This window comes from Ruditapes philippinarum, unplaced genomic scaffold (assembly GCF_026571515.1).
Source record: "Ruditapes philippinarum isolate M1 unplaced genomic scaffold, ASM2657151v2 ctg9607_1_1_1_1, whole genome shotgun sequence".
Taxonomy (NCBI): domain Eukaryota; kingdom Metazoa; phylum Mollusca; class Bivalvia; order Venerida; family Veneridae; genus Ruditapes; species Ruditapes philippinarum.
Genome location: NW_026861366.1, coordinates 16,059 through 39,518, shown reverse-complemented (window position 1 = coordinate 39,518; position 23,460 = coordinate 16,059). Strand labels below are relative to the sequence as shown.

The 23,460-nt window shown below is 32.6% G+C and overlaps 1 protein-coding gene across 1 annotated transcript in view; it reads right to left on the bottom strand.

Moving 5' to 3' along the window:
• Positions 1 to 20,448, bottom strand: part of LOC132715401 (exostosin-1-like) — a gene marked incomplete at its 3' end in the record, with an annotated part of 60,077 nt that extends 39,629 nt beyond the window's left edge. The window contains 1 exon segment of the mRNA XM_060698397.1: positions 19,155 to 20,448. Within this exon segment, the coding sequence (XP_060554380.1) occupies positions 19,155 to 20,068 (914 nt within the window).
• Between the last annotated feature and the right edge of the window lie 3,012 nt (positions 20,449 to 23,460).

Below are 23,460 nucleotides of genomic sequence, written 5' to 3'. Positions count from 1 at the left end.
TCTTTGCATATTTCTAGAAATACGAAGCCTCATTTGCTGAAATGCATATGGGCGGACAGTCAGCCGCAAAATCAAAATAAATGAGATGAGAATGCGAGATAGAAATAATGTGCAGAAGAAACGGCTTTCTGAACACAGATTAACCAAATTGAGATTACATTTTTGGTGACACACGCACAAGATATCATATTAAATAGCACAGTGATACGTCTGCCGCTGTCTGAAATAGATGTAAGTTAACATGTTGCAAAACACGATATTCTAACTTAAACACAATTACAAAAGCATTTGCGTTACAGTCGTTGTTTTGCATTGTCGGCAGCATAGCAGACTGTGTTACAAATATTTTGCTGATATCAGCCCAAAAGACTTTTTTGTTAAGACTGGGGCTAATTAACTTAATTATCTTACGATGAGCTTGTCTAAGTTAAAAAGTCCAAAATGACCTAAGAACGAGACATGGAATTTTTTTACAATTCTCTGCTCTTTGGAAAAAAAAAATTCTAGAAGATAACTCAGTCGCCATTAACATATACTGGCAATGCTCATATAACAAAAAAGCTAATTTCTTTAAAACTGTCATAAAATATTATACCCAAGAATTAAACCAGAGACAATGAAATTTTACAATTAAAGATGTGTGTATTTGTGTATTCTATGTTCATCTGTCTAATTTCAGGCACTGAGAGAACGGATCCCCGATAATAATAGATTCTGAAATCTTTCAGATATAGGTGCACTTGGATTCTGACTTTGGCTAGGCAGTATAAACCTGACACTTAAAGACTTTAACAATGACTGACTTTAAAAAGGTTTTTTAATACTAGAAACAAAGTTATAAGAATCAACAATAAATAAAAACCCGAGATAACCAATTTATACAAGAAACTCGACCATGTTATACTGTGTCAATATTAAAACAAAAACAATCAGCTGGAGTTTTAATCTTTTTATATATAAAACACAGACAGGACTTGAGACATGAAGTTAGAACTCTGTCCCTACTTGCAGCAGACGCAAGTTGCATGTCGAGACTGCATACCAGACAGTATAATGCTTATATGGGTCAAACTTTGACCCGAATCGCTTACGATCAAAGAGAAAATCGTCACTTGCATTCCAAACATGCCGATTGACACAGGTCTAACATTGGAGAGATAAGTGACGATATCAAGTAGTACACACTCCATCTTAAGTATACCCACAGTTGGAGCTTTGTACAACAATAATTATACCCGCTGTTTCCTATCAGCAGAAAAACAATAAGCAGAAATTTCGATTGAGCTCCTGTCAAAATTGATACAATTAACCACAAGTCCTGCTGAAGTTGTGTCATATATAGGCATGCCTTGCTTACATTTGGAACTGCTCTGACAATTTTCGTAGAAGGAACTTTGTGATCAGAAACAGGTAAATTTAATCATTGAAATTTACCACATATAAGAACTGTTTAATTTAACCTTTGGCTAATGCTGAAGGCAACTTAATTTAACCATGTGGCCATTGCAGACCAAGATAAGGTGGCACATATGTGCAGTTTGGTCCCGGTCTGCACTGTTCGCTATCCAGTCAGTACATATTTTGAAATTTTCCCAAAATTGTTCCTTTTGTCTTGACTCAGAAAGATGGGCAAGTCCATTTGATTATTGTTTAGCACGATATGGATTAAAGGACACATACGGTCTGGCCAGGGTTTATTCTGGTGGCATATAGACCTATTTTAACTGCAGCTATATCTTAAACTATACAATGCAGGTACATTTATTCAGAGATCATGCAAAAACAAATGATGAACTGTTTAAATTTAAATAATGACATATAATTGCCTTTGATAACGGAAAAGATGCATACTGTCTAACTGTACAGTTGACTTTTATTAGCTCGCTGTGTGATGGGCAATTAAATCGTTCAAAAGGTCAAGTTGACTTAACTTTACTTGCACTTGATTTATCTACTTATTGCATCACTCATAGAAAACTTTGTACAAAGTACTTTTAAAACTTGTAAACTAAAACAACAACAGCAATTGAACGTATCCTCTGAAAACTTGACCTCACAGATTGCGGACAAAGAAAATAAACTTTTTCCTAGCTAATCGTCTGGATGTTTTTTACAGAGCATGTGACATCTGGCACTTTACAATCAAATGAAAATTAAACGTTCAATAAGAAGTGTTTTTATATGGCTTAAGAGGTACAAATTGACAAATTTGTAAATCCCAAGTGCTTTGCTCTCTTTTGACTGCTGATTCATGTGGGCCAATACATAAACACTTCATACCATTTTTGGTTTGATATCGTCAGTGTTTTAATAACCAATGAAAACTACATTAAGCATATGATTAATACATATATTATAAAAAAGGGACTCTATGAAAGTTGGTTAAGACATATAATTATAGAGGCTTATTATATAATAAATTAATCACCTTGCTACTTAAAGAGATGGATTTGTAAGAGTAAAATGATTAATTGCGATTATGCGGAACTGTGATTCAGAGCTGACGATTCGATTGATTTGTCATTTTCTAAGCAAACAATTCTTTCATTTCATTTTTTCCTACAGAAAAATTAATGTAAACATAGCCTGAGAAATCAAATTGAAATTAATCGAATTGCAATGCAATAATCAAGAATCAAATCAAGAGAAAGCTGAATCGCTACACCCCTAATAATTGGCATTCATGCTGAAGTCTTCTGGACATCATGTGGATCAAACAAAAGTACCTGTGACATTCTACAAACTAGCTGCTGTCCACATTCTTAAGTCCTACCCCATCCACAGTTACACAGATTTAGTTCATTATGACCTGGTGGTTAAGCAACAAAATTTTTAAAGGACCAACGGGCTACATTCATGCAGTCTTGTTCTTTTACATTTTACTCTGAATGGTACCCAGTACTTCACCATGTTAAATATCTTTAATGCACTTGACCGTCTTACAATATGGATTAAGCCATTCATTATTATTAGGGAACATTTCAAAAGTACGTACTGACTGGGCAGCAAATAGGGAAGACTATGATCAGACGGCACAGATGTGCTGGTTGATCTCGATCTATACTCTCAGTGGTTGCATGGGTATCATAGATTCTGTTGCTGCAAGCAGGGTAAGTGTTAAACAACAGTTGTATAGGGCGACTGGTATTAAAGTCCATCATTTTAACCACATTAAAAGAAATCCATAAAAAGTATTTTTCCTAATTTTGCTGTTATCATTGCCAAACATCCCTTACAGAAACACACACACACACTATTTTCAGTGTGTTGTCAGTGTACTAACATTAATTAGACTATACAGTGCTTAAAATTGCTTTTTAAAGTGCAAATCATTTGAAATTGAATGTTTAAAGACTATATTAACAGTGAATATATATAAATAGGTCACGATACTTAATAAACTTTCCAGCGAAAAAAAGAAAAAATGTGTCTGCAGATTTAGATTAATAAAACCTATTTTCAGAGTCGTATATTATCAACCAACATTATCATGCAATAAATAAAGCAAGGGGAATCAAATACTATCAAATATCCTTAAGAAAAATATTTATATTAAAATTGAAATTAGATCTAATGTAAATATGGGTGATATCTTGACAAGCAGTGCAAAAGAAAGCCATGAAATCATTGGGCTCCAATGCGAGTTGCAAAGAATACATTACAACCGCATTCTGCGCGTTCAGATAACTTTAACGCCTTTCAAATATCTAAAATCGCATAAAACTTCAAAAGAAATTAAAATTACGCCTTTTCACTTTGGCAAAGCAAATAATACTTTGCACTTCAAAGGTGAAGAAATTTAGAAATTGAAAGATGTTCAACATGAAACATGTTTTCTTAGTTTTTAGGGTAATTGTCATAGGTTTAAAAAAAGAAAATATGTTTCATCACTAACATTTTAAAGAAGTCACCTCTAACAGCATTGGAACCAGTATCTTAAAATCACAATCATCAGGTTTTTTATAATACCTGAATACATTATATCCCATATGTTCAACAAAGAAAAATGAGAAAAGAATACGATTGTTACAGTTAAGAGAAACAAAAAACATGGTCATTTGAATTTGAACTATAACTGAGAGCATTCTCAGAGAGAGTGGAATCAAAACATTTATAGTTTCTGAAGCCATGGTTCACCTTCACAAAGAATTTATTAAACAGAGAAGAGGTAATGATTTTTTTTTGTTAATACATGTACATGTGATACTGTAGTCAATACTAAGAAATTTAAGCTTTGACAGCTTCAGATTTAAACTGAAATGAGAAACTTATATAAAGATGCCTATAAAATATCTATGGTTATAAATTATGGAGTCAACTTCAAATTGGAAACCATGAAAATGCTTCTTTTTTTTAAATTTCATTTACAACTTGAAAATTCAGATTCTATAATTATTCTTGATGTCATCATGACATGTTGGTCCCTCTAAGAAGACTTCCAGTAAACCTGCTCTTCACCAGTTAATCTGCTCTTCACCAGTTAACCTGCTCTTCACCAGTTAACCTGCTCTTCACCAGTTAATCTGCTCTTCACCAGTTAACCTGCTCTTCACCAGTTAACCTGCTCTTCACCAGTTAATCTGCTCTTCACCAGTTAACCTGCTCTTCACCAGTAAACCTGCTCTTCACCAGTTAATCTGCTCTTCACCAATTAACCTGCTCTTCACCAGTTAACCTGCTCTTCACCAGTAAACCTGCTCTTCACCAGTTAATCTGCTCTTCACCAGTAAACCTGCTCTTCACCAGTAAACCTGCTCTTCACCAGTAAACCTGCTCTTCACCAGTTAATCTGCTCTTCACCAGTAAACCTGCTCTTCACCAGTAAACCTGCTCTTCACCAGTTAATCTGCTCTTCACCAGTAAACCTGCTCTTCACCAGTAAACCTGCTCTTCACCAGTTAATCTGCTCTTCACCAGTAAACCTGCTCTTCACCAGTTAATCTGCTCTTCACCAGTAAAACTGCCCCTCACCAGTTAACCTGCTCCTCACCAGTAAAACTGCCCTTCACCAGTTAACCTGCTCCTCACCAGTAAACCTGCTCTTCACCAGTTAATTTGCTCTCCACCATTAAAACTGCCCTCACCAGTTAACCTGCTCCTCATCAGTAAACCTGCTCTTCACCAGTTAATCTGCCCCTCACCAGTTAACATGCCCCTCACCAGTAAACCTGTTCTTCACCAGGACTTAAATTCCTGCATCTGCACACTTGTAATAACATGTTTTGCTGTGTCAACATCAACTCTTAGGCACAGTGACCTAGATCCAAGACATTTGTTGTACAATACCTAGACATAACACATGCAACAGGTGATAATTGTAGCGAGATTTTAGCATCATTCCTGACAAGAATACACTAACGAAGAAACAACAATAAAACTGTCATTGTTCTTTTTACCTATCTCTCACACTGTAGGCAAGTCACGTCACATTAAATGTATCATAATTACCATAATAGCTCATGGAAAAGCCCTCCCTACTCTAACAACAGTACTTTTTGTATTCTTTTGATGTGATTGAAATCAATTCTCAACGCTATTAACAAACATTGTTACCACCCTTACATCTGGGTTTCAAAATTTTCAACAATCTAAAAATACTTAGAATTCATGACAAATGGAAAAAACAACAACAATACGAAAATGTGTACAAAAAAATGTTGTCATAGTTACATGTACTAAGCCCTATACCCTATAATGCTCGCTTGCATCTTGATTACATCACAAGAGTATCATGTGACATGTACTAAAAAGAAAAAATGCTCATAGTTTTCATTAAACTAAAACAAAAAGTTTTATTCTTTTCTTATCTTTGGTTTCCCTCCCAGTCGTACATCAAACATGGGGAAAACAATAAAAATGTCCAGTACCACATAAACCACTGCAATCTCTTCAAGAAAGAACTGTGCATGCACAGACATCTTCCTTTGAAGATTTAAACACAATAAAGATTATTTCATTTATTTAAATTTGTTAATTCCGAAAGTCAGCTTCTGTCTTGCCTGGAAAAGATCTGCATCTCGTGGAATAATAGCATTCCATTTTTTGATATTAATACAAATTCTATCTAAGAGTGATCACCCCTTATGATACAAATCAACAGCTATAATTGGTCAATGTCATCATTTCAAAACAAAGCTCATAATAATAATTAAAACTACTGAATAACTTCACAGATGTTTGTCTCTTTAAAATCATCGCCTTAAAAACTGAAAAATTTAATCTATATTGTGAATCTGTGTAAAATTAATGTGCTGATTATGAAAACGTTTTATCTCTTCCCAAATATGTTAAAGTAACTCCACGGACATCCAAAAACCTAAAAACATATTTAAATTTCTAACATTGATCAACTCGGGCACTTAAAATAAAAAGATATGCAAAAGATAATAAAGAATTTTACTCAGAATAAAATATAAAATCAAAAATCATATTTGTGTTTGATTCTTTATCTTAGCACATTTTGAGTTAAAAGCGTTTAAACACTTGTCATTTTTACATCATTTTTCATATTAAATTAAAATAATAATTCTGATTAAAACGCTGTAACCAATTGATCTAAAATTTTGAACTTGTCAGTTTGCAGTCTATACCTGCATGTACATCAAATGGTTCATAAATCTCAAAAAAAAAATTTCCCATCCCGTCATGTAAAAAAAACGTCAATGGAGTCCCTTTAAGTCTTTACTTTGAAATTTATCAAGTTAATCTTGTATAACTTTTGCTTTTCTTTTGAATCAGGCAGGTAATGATTACCTGTGCAGTGTACAGGAGGACAACAAGCCGGAATAACCAAGAGATTAGAGTATCCAAGAAGCGAGTATTACTCACATGATTGCATAAAAACTGCACACGCCTGAATCATTTATTATCTCCGTACAAGTTTTATTCTTTCATTATCTTTCGGTTACTTAAATTCATTTCCCTTTTTGGTTATAAAGAAGCAGACGGTCATTAACAAAATAGTATGAGTATCATTGGAAAGCCGTTTCAATATTTTTAACACTTCCATTCATACTGGCAGTATCGAAGACTTTCCTACTTAACATCTATATAAAACAAGGTTTACCTGCACATCTCTGTTTTGAAAATACCCAGACTGTTATACGACCTTGATGACCCTAATAGATCAATATTATACTTTTTCTATTAATTTTTCAATGTAAAAATGGGAGAAAAAAAGCTGGTAAATATATTTTAATAACTCAAGATGAAAAACAAATTGATAAGTTTACAGCCTTTTTCATAATATTTAGTTACAAGGAGGTTAGATTTTCACAAGTAATTGTTAAAACGTTTTTCGCCACCATCGGTTGATTGACTAAATACACAACTTAACATTTTTCGGCTAACGACTTTATCAAGTCATTGACTGCAGTAACGTCACTATTGTGCCGCAATTGAATATGTTATACTCAATAGAATGACTTAAACATAATCGGGAATTTGATTTTTGAAGGTTCAGCGACACATAAAATATGAAATGCTGTGACCAAAAGGGGGAGAGCGGTGACTCATACAAGAATAACACAAAAATTTAATTTTGACAACGCAGCAGGGGAAATGAGACCAAGTATTAAAGTATGTTGATATACCAAAATGATGCTTAGTAAGCATATCTTATACTTTGCAGCTGCAGGCTATATTTAAAATTTGAACAAAATATTTTTACAGCAATTTAATATGCATATAAAACTGCTGAAGATATTGTATTATGATCAGAATAAAGAGTATATTGTCAATAAATGCCGACACACTTAACAAGATTACAAACAAATTTTAAACATCTTTGGATTAAAAAAAATCTGGGAAGAGGAAGGATGGATAGAAAATATTTCAATTATGGTTGATGGGTCATTTTTTTTTTTTCAATATATAAGATCTAAGATTACATTAATTTTAAACTACCGGTATGTATAAAGTCCCTCATAATCTACAATATTTTTTATTATTAAGTTTTATTTTTTCTCCTTTTTTCAGTGGAAGACCTGAACCAGACTTTTTATTTTGGCAGGGCCTTATAATGATAATAATTTTTCAAAGCAAGAGTGATCTCTTGAGAAATATTTCAATTTGTCACTCAAAATTCTTTTATGTTTTGGTAAAAAATGTCACTAGTAGTAGACACTCCTTGCAGATGGTTGGCAATGTAAAGTATTTGGTCTAGACATGATGTACTTTTAGCCATAAATTATAATGTATACTGTAATAAATTAAAGTTTTACATAAATTACAGTCTCTTACATCTTCATAATACTGGTAATAATAAAGCATTTTCTCTCAAAGCACCCGTGTTTTTTGTTGTTGTTTTTAAATGTTTGTTTTTGTTGTTTTGTTTCCCAGACTGATCAATTCCCTAGAAATTTAATATTTTTGTCCAAAATCATTGTTAAAATTTCTAATTTGTCTGTCGCAACCTTATTTTTCTCCATTTATTAAAAACTGGTTTTTTTACATATGAAAACAATCCTAATCAGACAGACATGGACCCCTATTCCCAAAAGGAGAGGATCCCTATTCCCAAAAGGGGAGAGACCCCTATTCCCAAAAGGGGAGAGAGACAAGAGCTGTCCGTAAGACAGCGCGCTCGACTTTTTTATTGCTTGCCAATAAAAAAAGTTTTTGCAGTAAAAGGCAATACAAGAATCTCTGTATTTTTAAAGTGAACTAGTTGTTTGATACCCTTGAATATTACAGCAATGTTTATATGACATAATTTATGGTAAAGTGAACAAGTGGATAGGAATGAATTTTTTTTAGATTTTTTAAGTTTTTTAGTGCTTGCCTATAATACAAAACATTGACAGTTAAGGGCCATAATTCAAATAAAATCTTTGACAGAATTACCTTCTCCTGGACATGTTTGGGAATCATGATTGTAAACAAGTATTCCAACTTTCAAATTAATATCTCAAACAGTTCAGTCAAAAAGTGGACTGGTACTAAAAACTTAACCAAGATTCTAAGTCGATAAAAGGCCTTAATTTTTTAAAACAAATCCTTGACAGAGTTACCTTCTCTTGCGTACAGATGGGGGTAATGATGTGAAATAGCATTAAAAGTTTCAAAGCAATATCTCAAAGGGTTAAGGCAATAAGTGGATTTTACCCATATTCAATGTATTTTCTAAGTCAAAAAGGGGCATAATTCTGTCAAAAAACCTTGACAGAGTTATGTCCTCTTGTCTGTTGATGAAGGTCGTGATGGTAAACAAGTATGGTCAGTTTCAAAGCAATACCTCCAATGGTTTTGAAATAAAGTGAGGTGGTACAAAAAACTTAACCAAGCTCAATACACTTTCTAAGTCAACAAGAGCTGTCCGTAAGACAGCGCGCTCGACTTTTTTATTGCTTGCCAATAAAAAAAGTTTTTGCAGTAAAAGGCAATACAAGAATCTCTGTATTTTTAAAGTGAACAATGGCCATGAGCATTAAGATATTTAGTGAAGAATTATTTTACTGAATTGTGTGATACCCTTGAACACTGCAGCAAAGTTTGAAATGTTTAAGTCAAAAGAGGGCTGGTAAGAAAGAAAAAAAAACTGAGTTGAGCCTTAAATAAATTTAATAGTATTAAACCCACTTTGAGAGAATAAGGTATTTTTACGTCACTCAGAACACCTTGGTAAATGACATAATAACATAATTTTTCAAGAAATCTATGCCAAGGAAGCAGTATATTTTTGTACAATCAGCATAATATATAGATTTGACTTTGTATGTGAAAGTATTATAGTTACCTTATAATACAAGTAATAGATAAATTTTATCAAGCTTTTTTAGATGTTGTCAGTTGGTCACAAGTGGATCTCTTTCACACAGGCTGTGGGTGACTGGTTACTTTTCGTGGGTCCACTATGTAGATAATGCGTTGTAAACTGATATTTGAATTACATGAAGGAAGTTCAATTCATTATTTAATGCCGGGGCGAGTAGGATAGCTCCCCTTTTCATAGAAAAGTCGAGCTAAAAAGTGGACTGGTACTAAAAACTTAACCAAGATTCTAAGTCGATAAAAGGCCTTAATTTTTAAAACAAATCCTTGACAGAGTTACCTTCTCTTGCGTACAGATGGGGGTAATGATGTGAAATAGCATTAAAAGTTTCAAAGCAATATCTCAAAGGGTTAAGGCAATAAGTGGATTTTACCCATATTCAATGTATTTTCTAAGTCAAAAAGGGGCATAATTCTGTCAAAAACCTTGACAGAGTTATGTCCTCTTGTCTGTTGATGAAGGTCGTGATGGTAAACAAGTATGGTCAGTTTCAAAGCAATACCTCCAATGGTTTTGAAATAAAGTGAGGTGGTACAAAAAACTTAACCAAGCTCAATACACTTTCTAAGTCAAAAAAGGGCCATAATTCTGTCAAAAACCTTGACAGAGTTATGTACTCTTGTCTGTAGATGGAGGTTATGATGGTGAACAAGTATGGTAAGTTTCAAAGCCATACTTGTAATACTTCTGAAATAAAGTGGGGTGGTACGAAAAACTTAACCAAGGTGTGACGCCAACGCCGACGCCGACGCCGGGGCGAGTAGGATAGCTCCCCTTTTCATAGAAAAGTCGAGCTAAAAAAGGGCCATAATTCTGTCAAAAACCTTGACAGAGTTATGTACTCTTGTCTGTAGATGGAGGTTATGATGGTGAACAAGTATGGTAAGTTTCAAAGCCATACTTGTAATACTTCTGAAATAAAGTGGGGTGGTACGAAAAACTTAACCAAGGTGTGACGCCAACGCCGACGCCGGGGCGAGTAGGATAGCTCCCCTTTTCATAGAAAAGTCGAGCTAAAAAAAACCTAAGTCAGCTTGAAGTCTCTTATTTACGATAATGACAAATTAATGTCAGTTAATTACTTTCACTGATATCATTATACAATAATAAACAATAATGTTACAATCTTCATAATTTGTATAGGCCAAAATTGACAGTTCATAGTTTACTTTTATTTCATACATTAACAAGTGCCAAAAAAGCATTTAAGTCTCTTGCTTTCTAATACAAACACCTTCTAGCTTTTACAAAGAGTAAAAAATAAAGTCACATTAATGCAAAATGGTATAATATATTCATTTATAAATATCATATTTCCTTTAATGGTTTCATTTTCAAAAAAACAACTGCATAGCGATTTAAAACATTCCATTAATTCAAACAAGTTGTGACAGACACTATTTCTGCCAAAAATATTTTTGTAACTCAAAAATTTACCATAGCCGCTAGTATGCGAGTATATAAATCAAGAAGGAAACAGTCTTACTATTTTTGTTTCAGATGTTAACACAAGATTTTCATTATAAAATTCATTCATGTGTTGTAAGTACATAAGCTTGAAGGCATTCTCCCAGGTCTGTTCAAACAGGTTAATTAAATTACAAAGCTAAAGAGAGATGTACTTCTTTGATACAATGTATTATATGTCCGCAATTTTATCTTCATAGTCATCAAAATGTTCAAGATATCTGATTTTATGCCTAAATTAATTCTAATCGCCCCATACTTATTAATAATGGACTTGACCTGCTATGATTTTGGAGCAGTCCATTTTTAATACTAGTTAAGAGGATACTGATATCAAAATTTTGAGAATGCCTAGCGGCAAGAGTCTGCATGGTCAGACTGCACAGATGAGAAAGTTGTTTTTTGTTATAATGGTTAGATAATAATAATGGCCGTTTGTTTTTATAATGGTGTCTGATATAACAATCAAGTCATTCTTGCCTCTTCTACAAAAGTAGCTAAATTGTTCATTATAGATGCTAGTTGATTATGCTCTTACACCCACTTATTTAAGATATATATAAACTTTTTTCACAGATAATATAGTGGGAGGTATACAGAATTTAAGCAATTACATTGCTTATAAAGTTACCTCCCTTTTACACAAAGACACCATTTTGCTATTACATACCGTATTGCACTGCTTAAGTTATCTCCCTTTTACACAAAGACCCCATTTTGCTACTTCAGTACAGAGTTTTGTAAAGGTTTCTTGTCAAACAGATTTCTTCAGGGTCACCAAGTTATGGCACTGTTGCTTTGAACTGTTAACTATCTATTGATTTCCTATTGTAACTTTTCACATTTATTTGTTTGTTAGTCCAGATAAAAGCTCATAGAATAACATGTAAATACAACCTATTCAATTTCTGTCCTCCGATATAATAAACATAAAAGGAGCATGGGAACAGTTGGCTCAATAAAAGAACAGAACAAATATCTCTCCCAAAGCCTTTTCAACCAAAACGTTCAGATTCACTGAATTAAAACGTAACTTTTCATAGTTTATTCTCACTTCTTTTAAATTATTTAATAATTTCTTCTGGTATACATTAAAGACATTCACTTCATACATGTGAACTGGGAGACTCTCACTTTCTGCAGCCATATTTTCAAAGATTTTTTGTTAAAATAAGGGGTATTTTCACAAATTAAAGAAGTCTCCCTATTTTTGATATCAGAATTTCGCTCTTTGTTTATTGCAAATTCTAAAATCTCCCTCTTTTTGAAGAAAAATCTCACACTTGATCATCAAAAAAAGTTCACATGTATGTCACTTTAGCCAACCAATAAAACATACCGCCTGTATGCCTTGCAGATAATAGTGATGTCAAATATTGATACATTAGTTACATGTATGATGACCACTGAGTCAACTGAACTTAAAGATATCTGTAACTTTAAATTAAAAATCTGAAAAGAAATATGGGAATAACCTGTAAGTAAAAGTATACTTCTTGATATTAAAATTACTGGTACAGTCATGTAGTCTGGTACACCAAGGCTGGCAAATTGGCAAAAAAAAAAAGAAAAAAAGTGCCCGACACCCAAATGAAGCATTTATCCTTATAATCCTATGTCTAGCTACCTTCTATCTTTATCAAAGATATCAGAAGTAATCCAAATGCAGGGATAGTGACCTAATCAAAATGGGAAGATTTTAGTATTTGCAGATGGATTACCATAGTAAACACTTTACAAGCTTATCGGGGATTAATTGCTCATCTTTATGACTCAGATGCATTACAGAAAACTATTTCGCCCCATTTGTTTAATGCACAAACTTAAAATTCCACAATTTTTCAGTCAATGTCCCACCACCTTTACTACTGAAGATAAAAATTTAAAAAAATTTTGGCCCATCCTTAATTCTGTTATAATACGTTTTTTTTTAAAGATCAAGAGCAAATAAGTTAAAGCCCTTCAAAGACCTGTTTCAGCCCTGCTATAATACTTGTTATTATAGTTTTGTAATGTAAGATGATGATAGGAAAGAATGAGACCTTTTCCTACAATAGGGAAGATTATAAGGCAATATACAAACAATGATTGAGGAAGTTTTAGTTATTAATAAAAAAAAAAATTAATCCTCCCAATCAAATCAGATCAGATCAGGAAGCTACAAAAAAAAAATTAAATTCAAATTTCCGTAAAAAATACCTTCCTGATTATTAGTTGATCGGATTTTTCTCCTTAACAAGATTATATAGTATATTGTAATCATATGATTTCATAGTGAAGTGTATAAAGCTATATCTGTGCTGCCTGTAGTGTACAAAACTTTTGTTTAAATTTTGAAAAAGAATATCTTCAAAATGCCAGTATGAAAAAGATATGTTGGTATATTTACTTAAGATTGAATGGCGCGTGCACAAAGTTATTGCTAACAGCGAAACATCTTGTTCCCGGAACATTTTTTTCTTTGTTTGTGCAATATTCATATGTGTTAATAACATAAACATTCTATATTACAACTCTTTGAAGAATCGACCATAGGATTATAGAAACAACAAAATTTTACCCTTTTTTAAATTTTAATAAAAAACATTGTTAGATATAGCTTTTTATAAATCAAGCTCACAGGAAGTGATGAAAAAAGTCAGAGTGTCGTATCTGAAAAGAAATACCAAACATACTGATGGCTATAAAATTATCATATTAATCATATTACCATTATACCAGCTTCACAATATTCGTTATAACACCTTTCTAACATTTCTTTCAAAAGAATGATGTACAGCCTATTGGTGCACACACAATAAAATAACTAGAAAATCCGAGACCTAATATCTTGGCCCTCCTTTCATGCCTAAAAATAGATTTTAAAATTATTATCCAAATGTCAGTCAAACCAGGCCATGCACAATATGATTTAGACTTAATTGTCTCTTTTATCTAGAGCAGTTTTTTTTTACTTGTCCATATGATATTTACAATATGATATTTACAAAATTAAATAAATTCTAATAACAATTTCTCTTGTCCATACAGACTGTGAGACAACCTACCATTGAATTTGGACAACTGTCTCTGCTTGAAACCAGCACAAAAATCAAGCTCTTTAAAATAAATCTCATACAGAACAAGTATATGTATATATACCGGTCCTTTAATCATACAATTATCTAATATAATTTATATCCTTAAAAAAAACTAGTAACTTGCAGATTATCAACCAAAGAATTACAAAGACTTGTACCAAAATTGTATCTCTTGAAAAAATTTTGGGTTGTCTGTTATACAATTATTATATATGAAATACAGCCAGAATCATTTTAAAATTATTTCATCAAATATAATTCATACGGATATTTCTAGGTTGAACTTGAAACTTCCACTGGACTTTCATCTTTGCTTAACCTACCTTTAAGTGGTTGGAATCAAATCTTTGCCACTAGTATACAGCCAGGCAAGTGGTGCACATCTGTGCACTGCATTCTGACCAATCTCAAGATCTATACAGTTGGCCAACTAACTTTAAATTTTCATTTTTGCATATCCCTAAAACTGATAATGGGTCGTTCTAAAAAGGGACCCCGTACAAGTTTATTTAGTAATTCAGCATATGGTAACACGTTATATTGTAAAATAAAACTTTGATCAATTTCTATACAAAACTATTAAATTTGATTATTCTTAGCCAATGTTTTACTCTCTGTTTATATAAATTACGGTAAAGCTGTTTAAGATTTATGATTTATACGCAGGTGCAATCTTAATGTTTACGGTAATTTGATTCAGCATTTATTAAACGAGAATAAATTTAATTTTCTAATGTCGCAACTCCACAACTGCACCTTATTGGGCACTTTTATGATCTGATCAACGGAAATTGTCAGGGTTTTTATGGACCGCAAAATCCATTTGTGTACATTTTTACAAAAAATTGTCCATCTTTATGTGAACATTATAATATGATTTATATTTATTTAACCAGCAATGTAATTTACTAAATGAGGAGGATATTAAGCCTTATGCTTGACACCACCTCACTTTCATATTTTTAACCTATTAAGATAAATGCACAGAAAAATGTATAATTCAATTTCAATAAATTTAAGTTTTACTCTATTGTGAGCGAAGGCATTAAATAAACCCGCTGCACAATACTGCATTGTAAAATTGATTGAAGAAGAAAAAGAAAAAACAACGCAACACAAAAGTATTACCCCACATGGATGTGTCACTTTAATACTGCAGTGTTAACGATTTATTGGTAGTTATAACACCGGAAAATTGCACTAATAAAAATTTTATGGCACTGTCATAATGATACCGAAAATTCATCCTTGTTTGATGATTACATCTATTCTTGCCACACATGATATTACACCTTACACTTTATTAAAAGACTTAAGCATAAGAGTAATTAATCATTTATACCCTGCAAGAACGGACTGTTACCAGCATTTGCCACCAATATAGTGTAGTATAATAGTATCGTATATAGCCAGGGTTGTACATCCATGCCAATCAGCAAATACATGGAGTCTCTTCTTATTAATTGATCCAGTGTAATTCTAATTCCAAAAGTTGATAACTGACAGTTATAAAAATAAAAGCTGGATCAATTAATTAATTCAGTAGGTCAACATTTAGAATATAATTATAACAGTAACTTATTTCACATACAATATTATCATGCACAGATTGTCACAAAGCCAGAATTTATTTTATAAATATTTTTAAAGGACAAGTACAAAATTGATTCAGATTAAAATGACAAGCAAGTCAAAATCAGATTTTCTCTAAATTCCGCCAGATTCAGTTATAGTCCCAAAAAAAAGGTCAGAATTACTCAAGCGTATCAAAACTCATTAATCTTAATTTGTTGGCAATTTTCTTCAAGTTTAAATGCATCAAATATTTTACATATAAATCAAAACTGGACTGAAAATTCCTGCATAATTTAATTCATTCATGTGTTATAAAATTTCATTCTCATATAAAATAAATTCACAAAAATTTCAGTAGAAAGACAGAAATGTGATGCATTTTCAAATCCAAAAGAGTACATTTTTAGCCACATGCTTCTATCTTTGTGGTCTGCACTGTTTGCTATTCAGTCAGTACATCATCACGATAGCTAGATCATGATATACATATTTTGAAATTTTCCTAAAACTGATGAATCGGTTTGTGAGTGTGACATTGTCCATACTGACAGATGGTCCAATTAAAGAGATATTAAAACCTCAGTGCCAGGGCTTCCAACAGCCGAAGCTTTGAAGTCATGTACTCCTTCATTTTAGCTTGTGACTTCCAAATCTTCTTTAGCTCTATAATATCAGAGATTCTGCAGAATTGAAGCCCTGGCCTGGTGAGGGTTAAAGGAAGATATTCAATTATTTAGTTATTTACTAAATATAGCAACATTATATCTCAGAACAACTAACTAACAGTTCAGATCTATATACATGTGGGAGTCACCTGTTATCATAAGCAACCTAAGGGTACATTGCACAATAAACCTCCTGAATTTCTTTAAAGAGCTTTTTTTGTTAGGTTAAGTTTACCATTTTATGTTGCACCAACACAACATTTCCTGAGCTAGCTGGATAGCTTCCTCACATGAAAGAATCCAAAGTACCTGTTGAGATTTGAACCTAGACAGCAGTGAGGGGCAAGTGGTTTGAAGTCAACAACCTTAACTAACCAGCCACAAACACCCCCTTTAATGGACTTGTTCAGCTTTCATGTTTGTAACTGTCTAGATACAAAATATATATCAACTTTGGAGAAATCTGACAAGATTTAAATTTAAAGCAGGTCAGTAAACTGTTGTGTATAGCCGCCCTGGTCAAACTGCATGATAAATTCTAATCACATTTGGTACTAACAGGTCAAGTATTAATGATATCGGATGTATGTTTATTAATAAAATTTTATAAATGGTACAGATAATTTCGTTGTAAATTTACAATAACATTCTGTATCATATCATAGCATTTTACATTGTATATTTTAAGCATTCTGTATATTTACAAATAATGATAAAAATGTGACAACCATAGTAAACAGCGAGTGTTGGCAACCATTTTAAAATAACCGTTCTCTGTGCAAACATGTCATTTTACAGGACCACTTAACTTTAAATTGAGCAAAGATTTGATCAATCAATAATGAATTAAGGACCTTTTTTCACAGCAGCTATTTTGGAAAATGGTGTCTGTAATCAGTGAGTTGAGAAAAGGGCAAAGAAACGCTGGACAATGAAGTTGTGATCCTTTGTTTGCTGAAGAACGCAAAGAACGCGTTCAGACTCTCTAATCAAAATTACCGAACAAAGTGGCTATAATTTCTATCACTGCCAGTCTGTAGGCTGATGGATTCTGGAAATATCTGATTAAAAATTATCAATCAACAAAAAAAAGTCTATATACTTTTAAGTTATCAAAATAATGAGTTGTGTTTTCCTTTGTATAATTTTTGACATTAAAAATGATTTTTGGCTGTACATGTTATGATGATGTATTTAAAACAATTCATGACTTTCAAAAATAGTATTTAACATTTTAGTGAGTTTGAAATCTGCACAATATCTACAACAATATTTTAGAATTTATCATGCCAGTTTACTTGTGTTTTTATTCAAAATGAATAATTAATTTCTTTTGCAAACTTGAAATGAACATTATACATACATATATAGTAACAAGACCATTAATTTTGAGTTATTTATTTAGCTTTTGGTATATATTCTACCAACCAGTTTAAAGGCTGAAATATCATTTTAGGTTGAAGTATTATGTATTATATTTTACTGGTAAAAAAGTTTGCAGTATTGTCTGGCCAAACCTGCTCTCCCGTGTGGAGGAAATAAAATTATAAAACTTAAAGTATCTCTCTATCTTTAGAAAGAATTTCCAGAAAAAGAATCTGAAACAATTATTACATGTAATTGCAAGTTAATAACTACACAAAGTTAAATCTTATGTAGGATATTAAAGGAGAATATCATGAAAAGCTAGGGGGAAAAAAAGAGTACTTTAACAAGAATAACCTTATTTTATGACCTTTTTCACTACATCATACAAAATTACATCCAGTATGCATTAATTATATAAAATTGGCAGGCTAGCATGTGGTTTTTCTCCTCCGTAATTAGATATTTTCTGCTTAAATATGAAAAATGGCCTTTGTTTCATAAATATTATTGCTGTACATGAGTAAATGTAGTGTGTAATACATTCAAGTGGAACAGTAAACATTTGTAAACAGTCAAAGATTCACACACACAAAATTGTGAACATTAAAATGTTTCCTACTTTGTCAACAAATTACACAATAAAGTAGACAAAGTGTAAACAATACTTTTTTTTTCAAAATTATATACTTCATCTTAAAACCCAATACACAAGAATGTTGCAGTTCACTTAGTTCAGCGAAGGGAACACACAAAATATAAAAATATAGTTTGTATTTAACTCTTGCCTGACATGTAGGACTTCAAGATATGACTGTTTTAAATTTATATAGGCCTTCATAATAAAATATCTTTTGAAAAGATATATTTTTTAATGATTTTTTCATCACAGGGAATGGACTGATTTTGTTATCAAGAAGCTTGGGCAGTGTTATACCTTCTTAAGACAGGTCCTTTAAAATTTAACAGACCTGTTCCCTTTTTTTTGAAAAAAAAACTAAAATGATGACTAAAAATTCCAAATGATTGTCAACAATCTAAATTTTGGCTAGGGTCTCACTGACCGGGTCTGCAATCGTTATTTTTTTTCTAATTTACTTAATTTCACTAAGCAAAAAAGTTATAAAGGTGGGACACATTTTTAAAAAGGGTGAAAAGTCACTGCTGAAAATTACATTATATATATGAATTTGGAACAATTTATTAAATGATATTGTTTTTACTACTCACTTGTCATACTCCTCGTTGTCAGTATCACATCGTGTATCGTTGAGCTTTTTGGCCGTCTTCTGCCAGTTTTTGCCATGTCGGCATGTAGTTAATAAAATTATATCCTTTTTATTGTGAATATGATACAATGAATTCCGGGTTTCAGACCCTATTCCTGTTAAATAACGTTTTCCTTTAAAGCCTAATAAATAATACCTAAGTGGGGGTACATTGTTAACAGATATGTACAAATGCCCCTTGTCACCCCCTTTTTGGGGATGATCTTTGGCAAATAATGGAAATGATATATCAAAACCATGACGAAAGGTATTTGTAGACATGCTAGCTTTAGCCAGCATGGCTTGTCCTATATTAAAATCCACATTTAAAACATAATCTGGCCATGTACCAGAATATAAATTAAAAATAAGGTGATTTCTTCCATTATTCCAGTATGGTAATTTGCTTAGTTTCAAATCCATATCATGTACCATGTCTGTACTTAAAACATCCCTATCAAGTGTATCTAATGCTAGGATAAAAAGGCAGGCTTCTTTAGGGTCTGACGTATAGAACCTAGACTCTTGAATCGAAACAACAATTTTGTTATAGCTATGCGATACTTTCTCTTCCAATGGATAAATGTAAATTTTAAATCCGTTTTTGCAAAGTGAATAATCGAAACAGGTTTCCATTCTACACTTTGAATAATCCTGGTCGCTGTTTGGCGAGCGTCTCTGTCGGGCCGACACGTGCATGTCTTCACCGAACGTGTAGTCGCTGGCATCAAGGAAGGATATAAATTCTCCATTCTCGATAGCATAATGTTTTCCATTTTGTGAAAAGTGTTTAGGCAGTTTTCTCAAAAAAACTATCAACACCAGAATAACTAAACCACATATTACTGCGGTTGTATATCTTTTCTTAGCCTGCATGGGACATTCATTGACATTATTCACCCAATTCCCACATTTCCTGAACCATTTATAACATCATACAACACATATTATGTCTTAAACTGGTTTGAATTAACAGACAATAAAAGGTCGGCCATTTTACACACACACAAGTGTCAAACTAAGTGCATTCAAATAAAATACATGAGAATGAACAAGTTACCGTTTTTCAATAAACGTGGGTTAAATATAAAGTAATCAAATATTTCCTGATACTTTCTTCCTATTCGTGTACGAATATCACTTTAGCTTTTATGTAAATAAAACAAAGAAGTCATAATCAAATAAAATTCTCCTGTCTGTGAATCACACTCTCTACCATTCATGGAAATCCCGCTGTGTGCGTTATACGTCACTTAACTTGTTTCAGTCTAAAAATAAAATGGGAAAACACCAACCAATTAAGAGGCCCGTCTTCGGGCACCTTGCTGTCGTAAATTACTGACACGTAGATAAATATACATTCCTGTTACTTGATAATCTCTGTTAATGCGGAAGACAAATTTATTTGGTAAATATTTTGTCAAAAACTCAGTTATTAAATCAAAAGACAAGATGAGTTTTTTTAATAAGGTAACGGCTAATATAAAAACCATGCATGCATAAGGTTTAGATATTTACAGCTGAATGTTGTGTCACGGATTTATATTATAATATAAATCCGTGGTTGTGTCTATCAAATATAACAGAAATAGCCAAGTTAAATACAATTTCGAGGGAGAAATAAACTACTTTAATTCGATTTGAAGTTAACCTTGTTTCTCAATCATTTCATATTTGAAAAAAAAACATCCCTTACAGCCATTAAAACAAATTAAATTGAAAAAAAATACTGTCCTGTTTTTTTTTCTTCAACTCTATACATAATTTCATATACAATAATTATTGTACAAAATTTCATATATGATATAAATATGTTCGTAATTTAAAACAATGAGTCATGTAGTAATCATAATATATATGCCTTGTTTTAGAGGAAAATATTTCAAGACTGTGGTTAAAATCCAAACACCATTTTATGGAGAATTCTCATCATTTAGTATTATGTTAATAACTTTACAATTGATTTTACATGTATGATTTATTCATTAGTTCATTAGATTTTTTTGTGAAATAAAAAAAAACAAATGCTTCTTCAGCATTTTTAAAATTCCTTCTCTGGCCTCAATATGCAAATTTTCTCCCTTGTTTAGAACAATATCACTAAAGTGATCTCCCTTCAAGAATTTGTTATTGTAAGGGGAAGTAACCTTGGGTTCAAGTTTGCTTTTTGATCTGTACGGATTACTCCCCTTAAATTTTCCTAAACTATTATATCACAAAGTCTATCAGTACATGATGACATTTTTGATATCTATCTTCCAGGAAGTTACCAGACTAAATTTCAGTTACAATAAGCAGGATTTATAGCGAAAATTAACAAAAAAGTGCCCAAGAAATAGGTAATTTTTACAAAGAACACAGCTTTAATAATTTCTTTGGTAAATGATGTCATACCCATTTGTCCATTTTCCATGCAGATTGGTCCATTCAATAACTTGTGGGCCCTATCCCCACATTTATAGCAATACTAGGGATATGGCATTAACACTTTACAACAAGGTCAGAAATCCACATGGTTTTAAGCACTGGCTAAAGTGGCAATTCCTTTTCCATGAACTTTTGTAAAAAAAATCCTGTCATTTTCCAGTTGTCACATACCAATTGATCTACTCTGGTGAGCTAAAAAGGGTAGGTCACACCTACAAGGCCTATATGAAGCTACACCACTGGTTTAGAAATATGCAAGACCTCCGATATAGTGAAACGGTATAGGCTGTTTGAGTTTTAGCCCTGTAATAACAGTCTAACAGTCAAATAATACTGGTCTGCAGTAAAACAACAATTTCACTGGACTGTGTATCAATAGCTCTCCCATTATGTGCCAACTTCTCCACTTCAACCCTAAACCCTGCTGAAACTGGGTAATTTAGCCTTTGCAACATCAGTATAGAGCCAGGCCAGCCTTCCAGGGAAAACAATCAATCCTAGGCTTGCCACCAAAAGTGTTGAGTATTTGCCACCATCACAAACTATGGAGCCAGGACAATCTACACATCATCCACTCTCTATGCTTTTGGCTGACTAAACTTTCATTTTGATATTCCCAAAATTAGTAATGTAAAATTCCAAAATTGAAAGCTAAACTACACCCACCTGATATAAACAACACAGTGCAACTAGTGTAATTTATCATTATCTTTTATAGAAAACATTTTAGTTTATATTATATACATTTATTTTAGTTTGATTGTGTTGGAAGCTATAATCTTATTGAAACACACTTAAATCTGTCTGTGAAACCAACCAGACTGTACTAAGCATTGAGTGAGAATTTCTTGGTCATGAAAACAACAGCTTGCCCCTAACATGGTCCAAACCTATGATTGTGGCCAGCGATCCTTAAATTGTTTGTCTGAAGTGTTGCCCACTTGGCTTTGCTGCCACCCGAGATAACTTTTAGTTTGGAAAAATAAACCCATTTAAAAAAGTATAGTATTTCTAGTCCAGACACAAAATGTCCGAACTTTGATCTTCAAGGGTGCAAAACCATAACCTTCAGCCTGCACATTGGCTGAGCATGAGTTGTACACATTGACTTGTTGAGGGGAATATTTAAGCCAAGAAAATGCCTCAAGAAGCATAGGATTTAAAGATTTAAGGAGTTGACACAAAATTGTCTACTTTTTTACCTTTTAGGAAAACCTTGTCCTTGAAGAGTCTGCACAGCAGCAGTAAGACTTCTGCACATCACTTTGCTAAGGTAAAACATTTAAGCAATGTTTAAAGAAAATCTTTTAAAAGGTATTAGGGTTTATAAGTGAACTTCTCAGATATTTGACCTTCAAGGGTTACCTTGACATTGAGGCTGCACAGCGGCTGCATAGGTTCTGCCTATTAGGATGAACATTTGAAGTTTGGTAAAAATCCTTGAAGAGTTACAGGATTAATAATGTGGACATAATAGATGGACCGACAGTTTGAGGGGACAAAGCAATTCCTTTATAGCTTCACCTCCACATTATGTTGTTGGGATATAATCATGCCAAATTATTTCATGGTTTCTACATATTTATATGTAGACAATAGAACCGACAGAATACCACAGATTTATGAGGGAGGATGCATTTTTAAATTGAGAAAAAACAAAGGGACATAACCATGGGTATTTTTAAGAGTGGATATCTGTGTACTGTCTCCCTTGAACCACTGTTTGCCTCATTTTTTTCAATTACCATGAAAAACTCTTTTCTGCAAAATGATAAATTATCTTCATGTGTGTCATAAAATCTGATCATGCTGCAATCAATAGGTTAAATCTTTTACAGCCA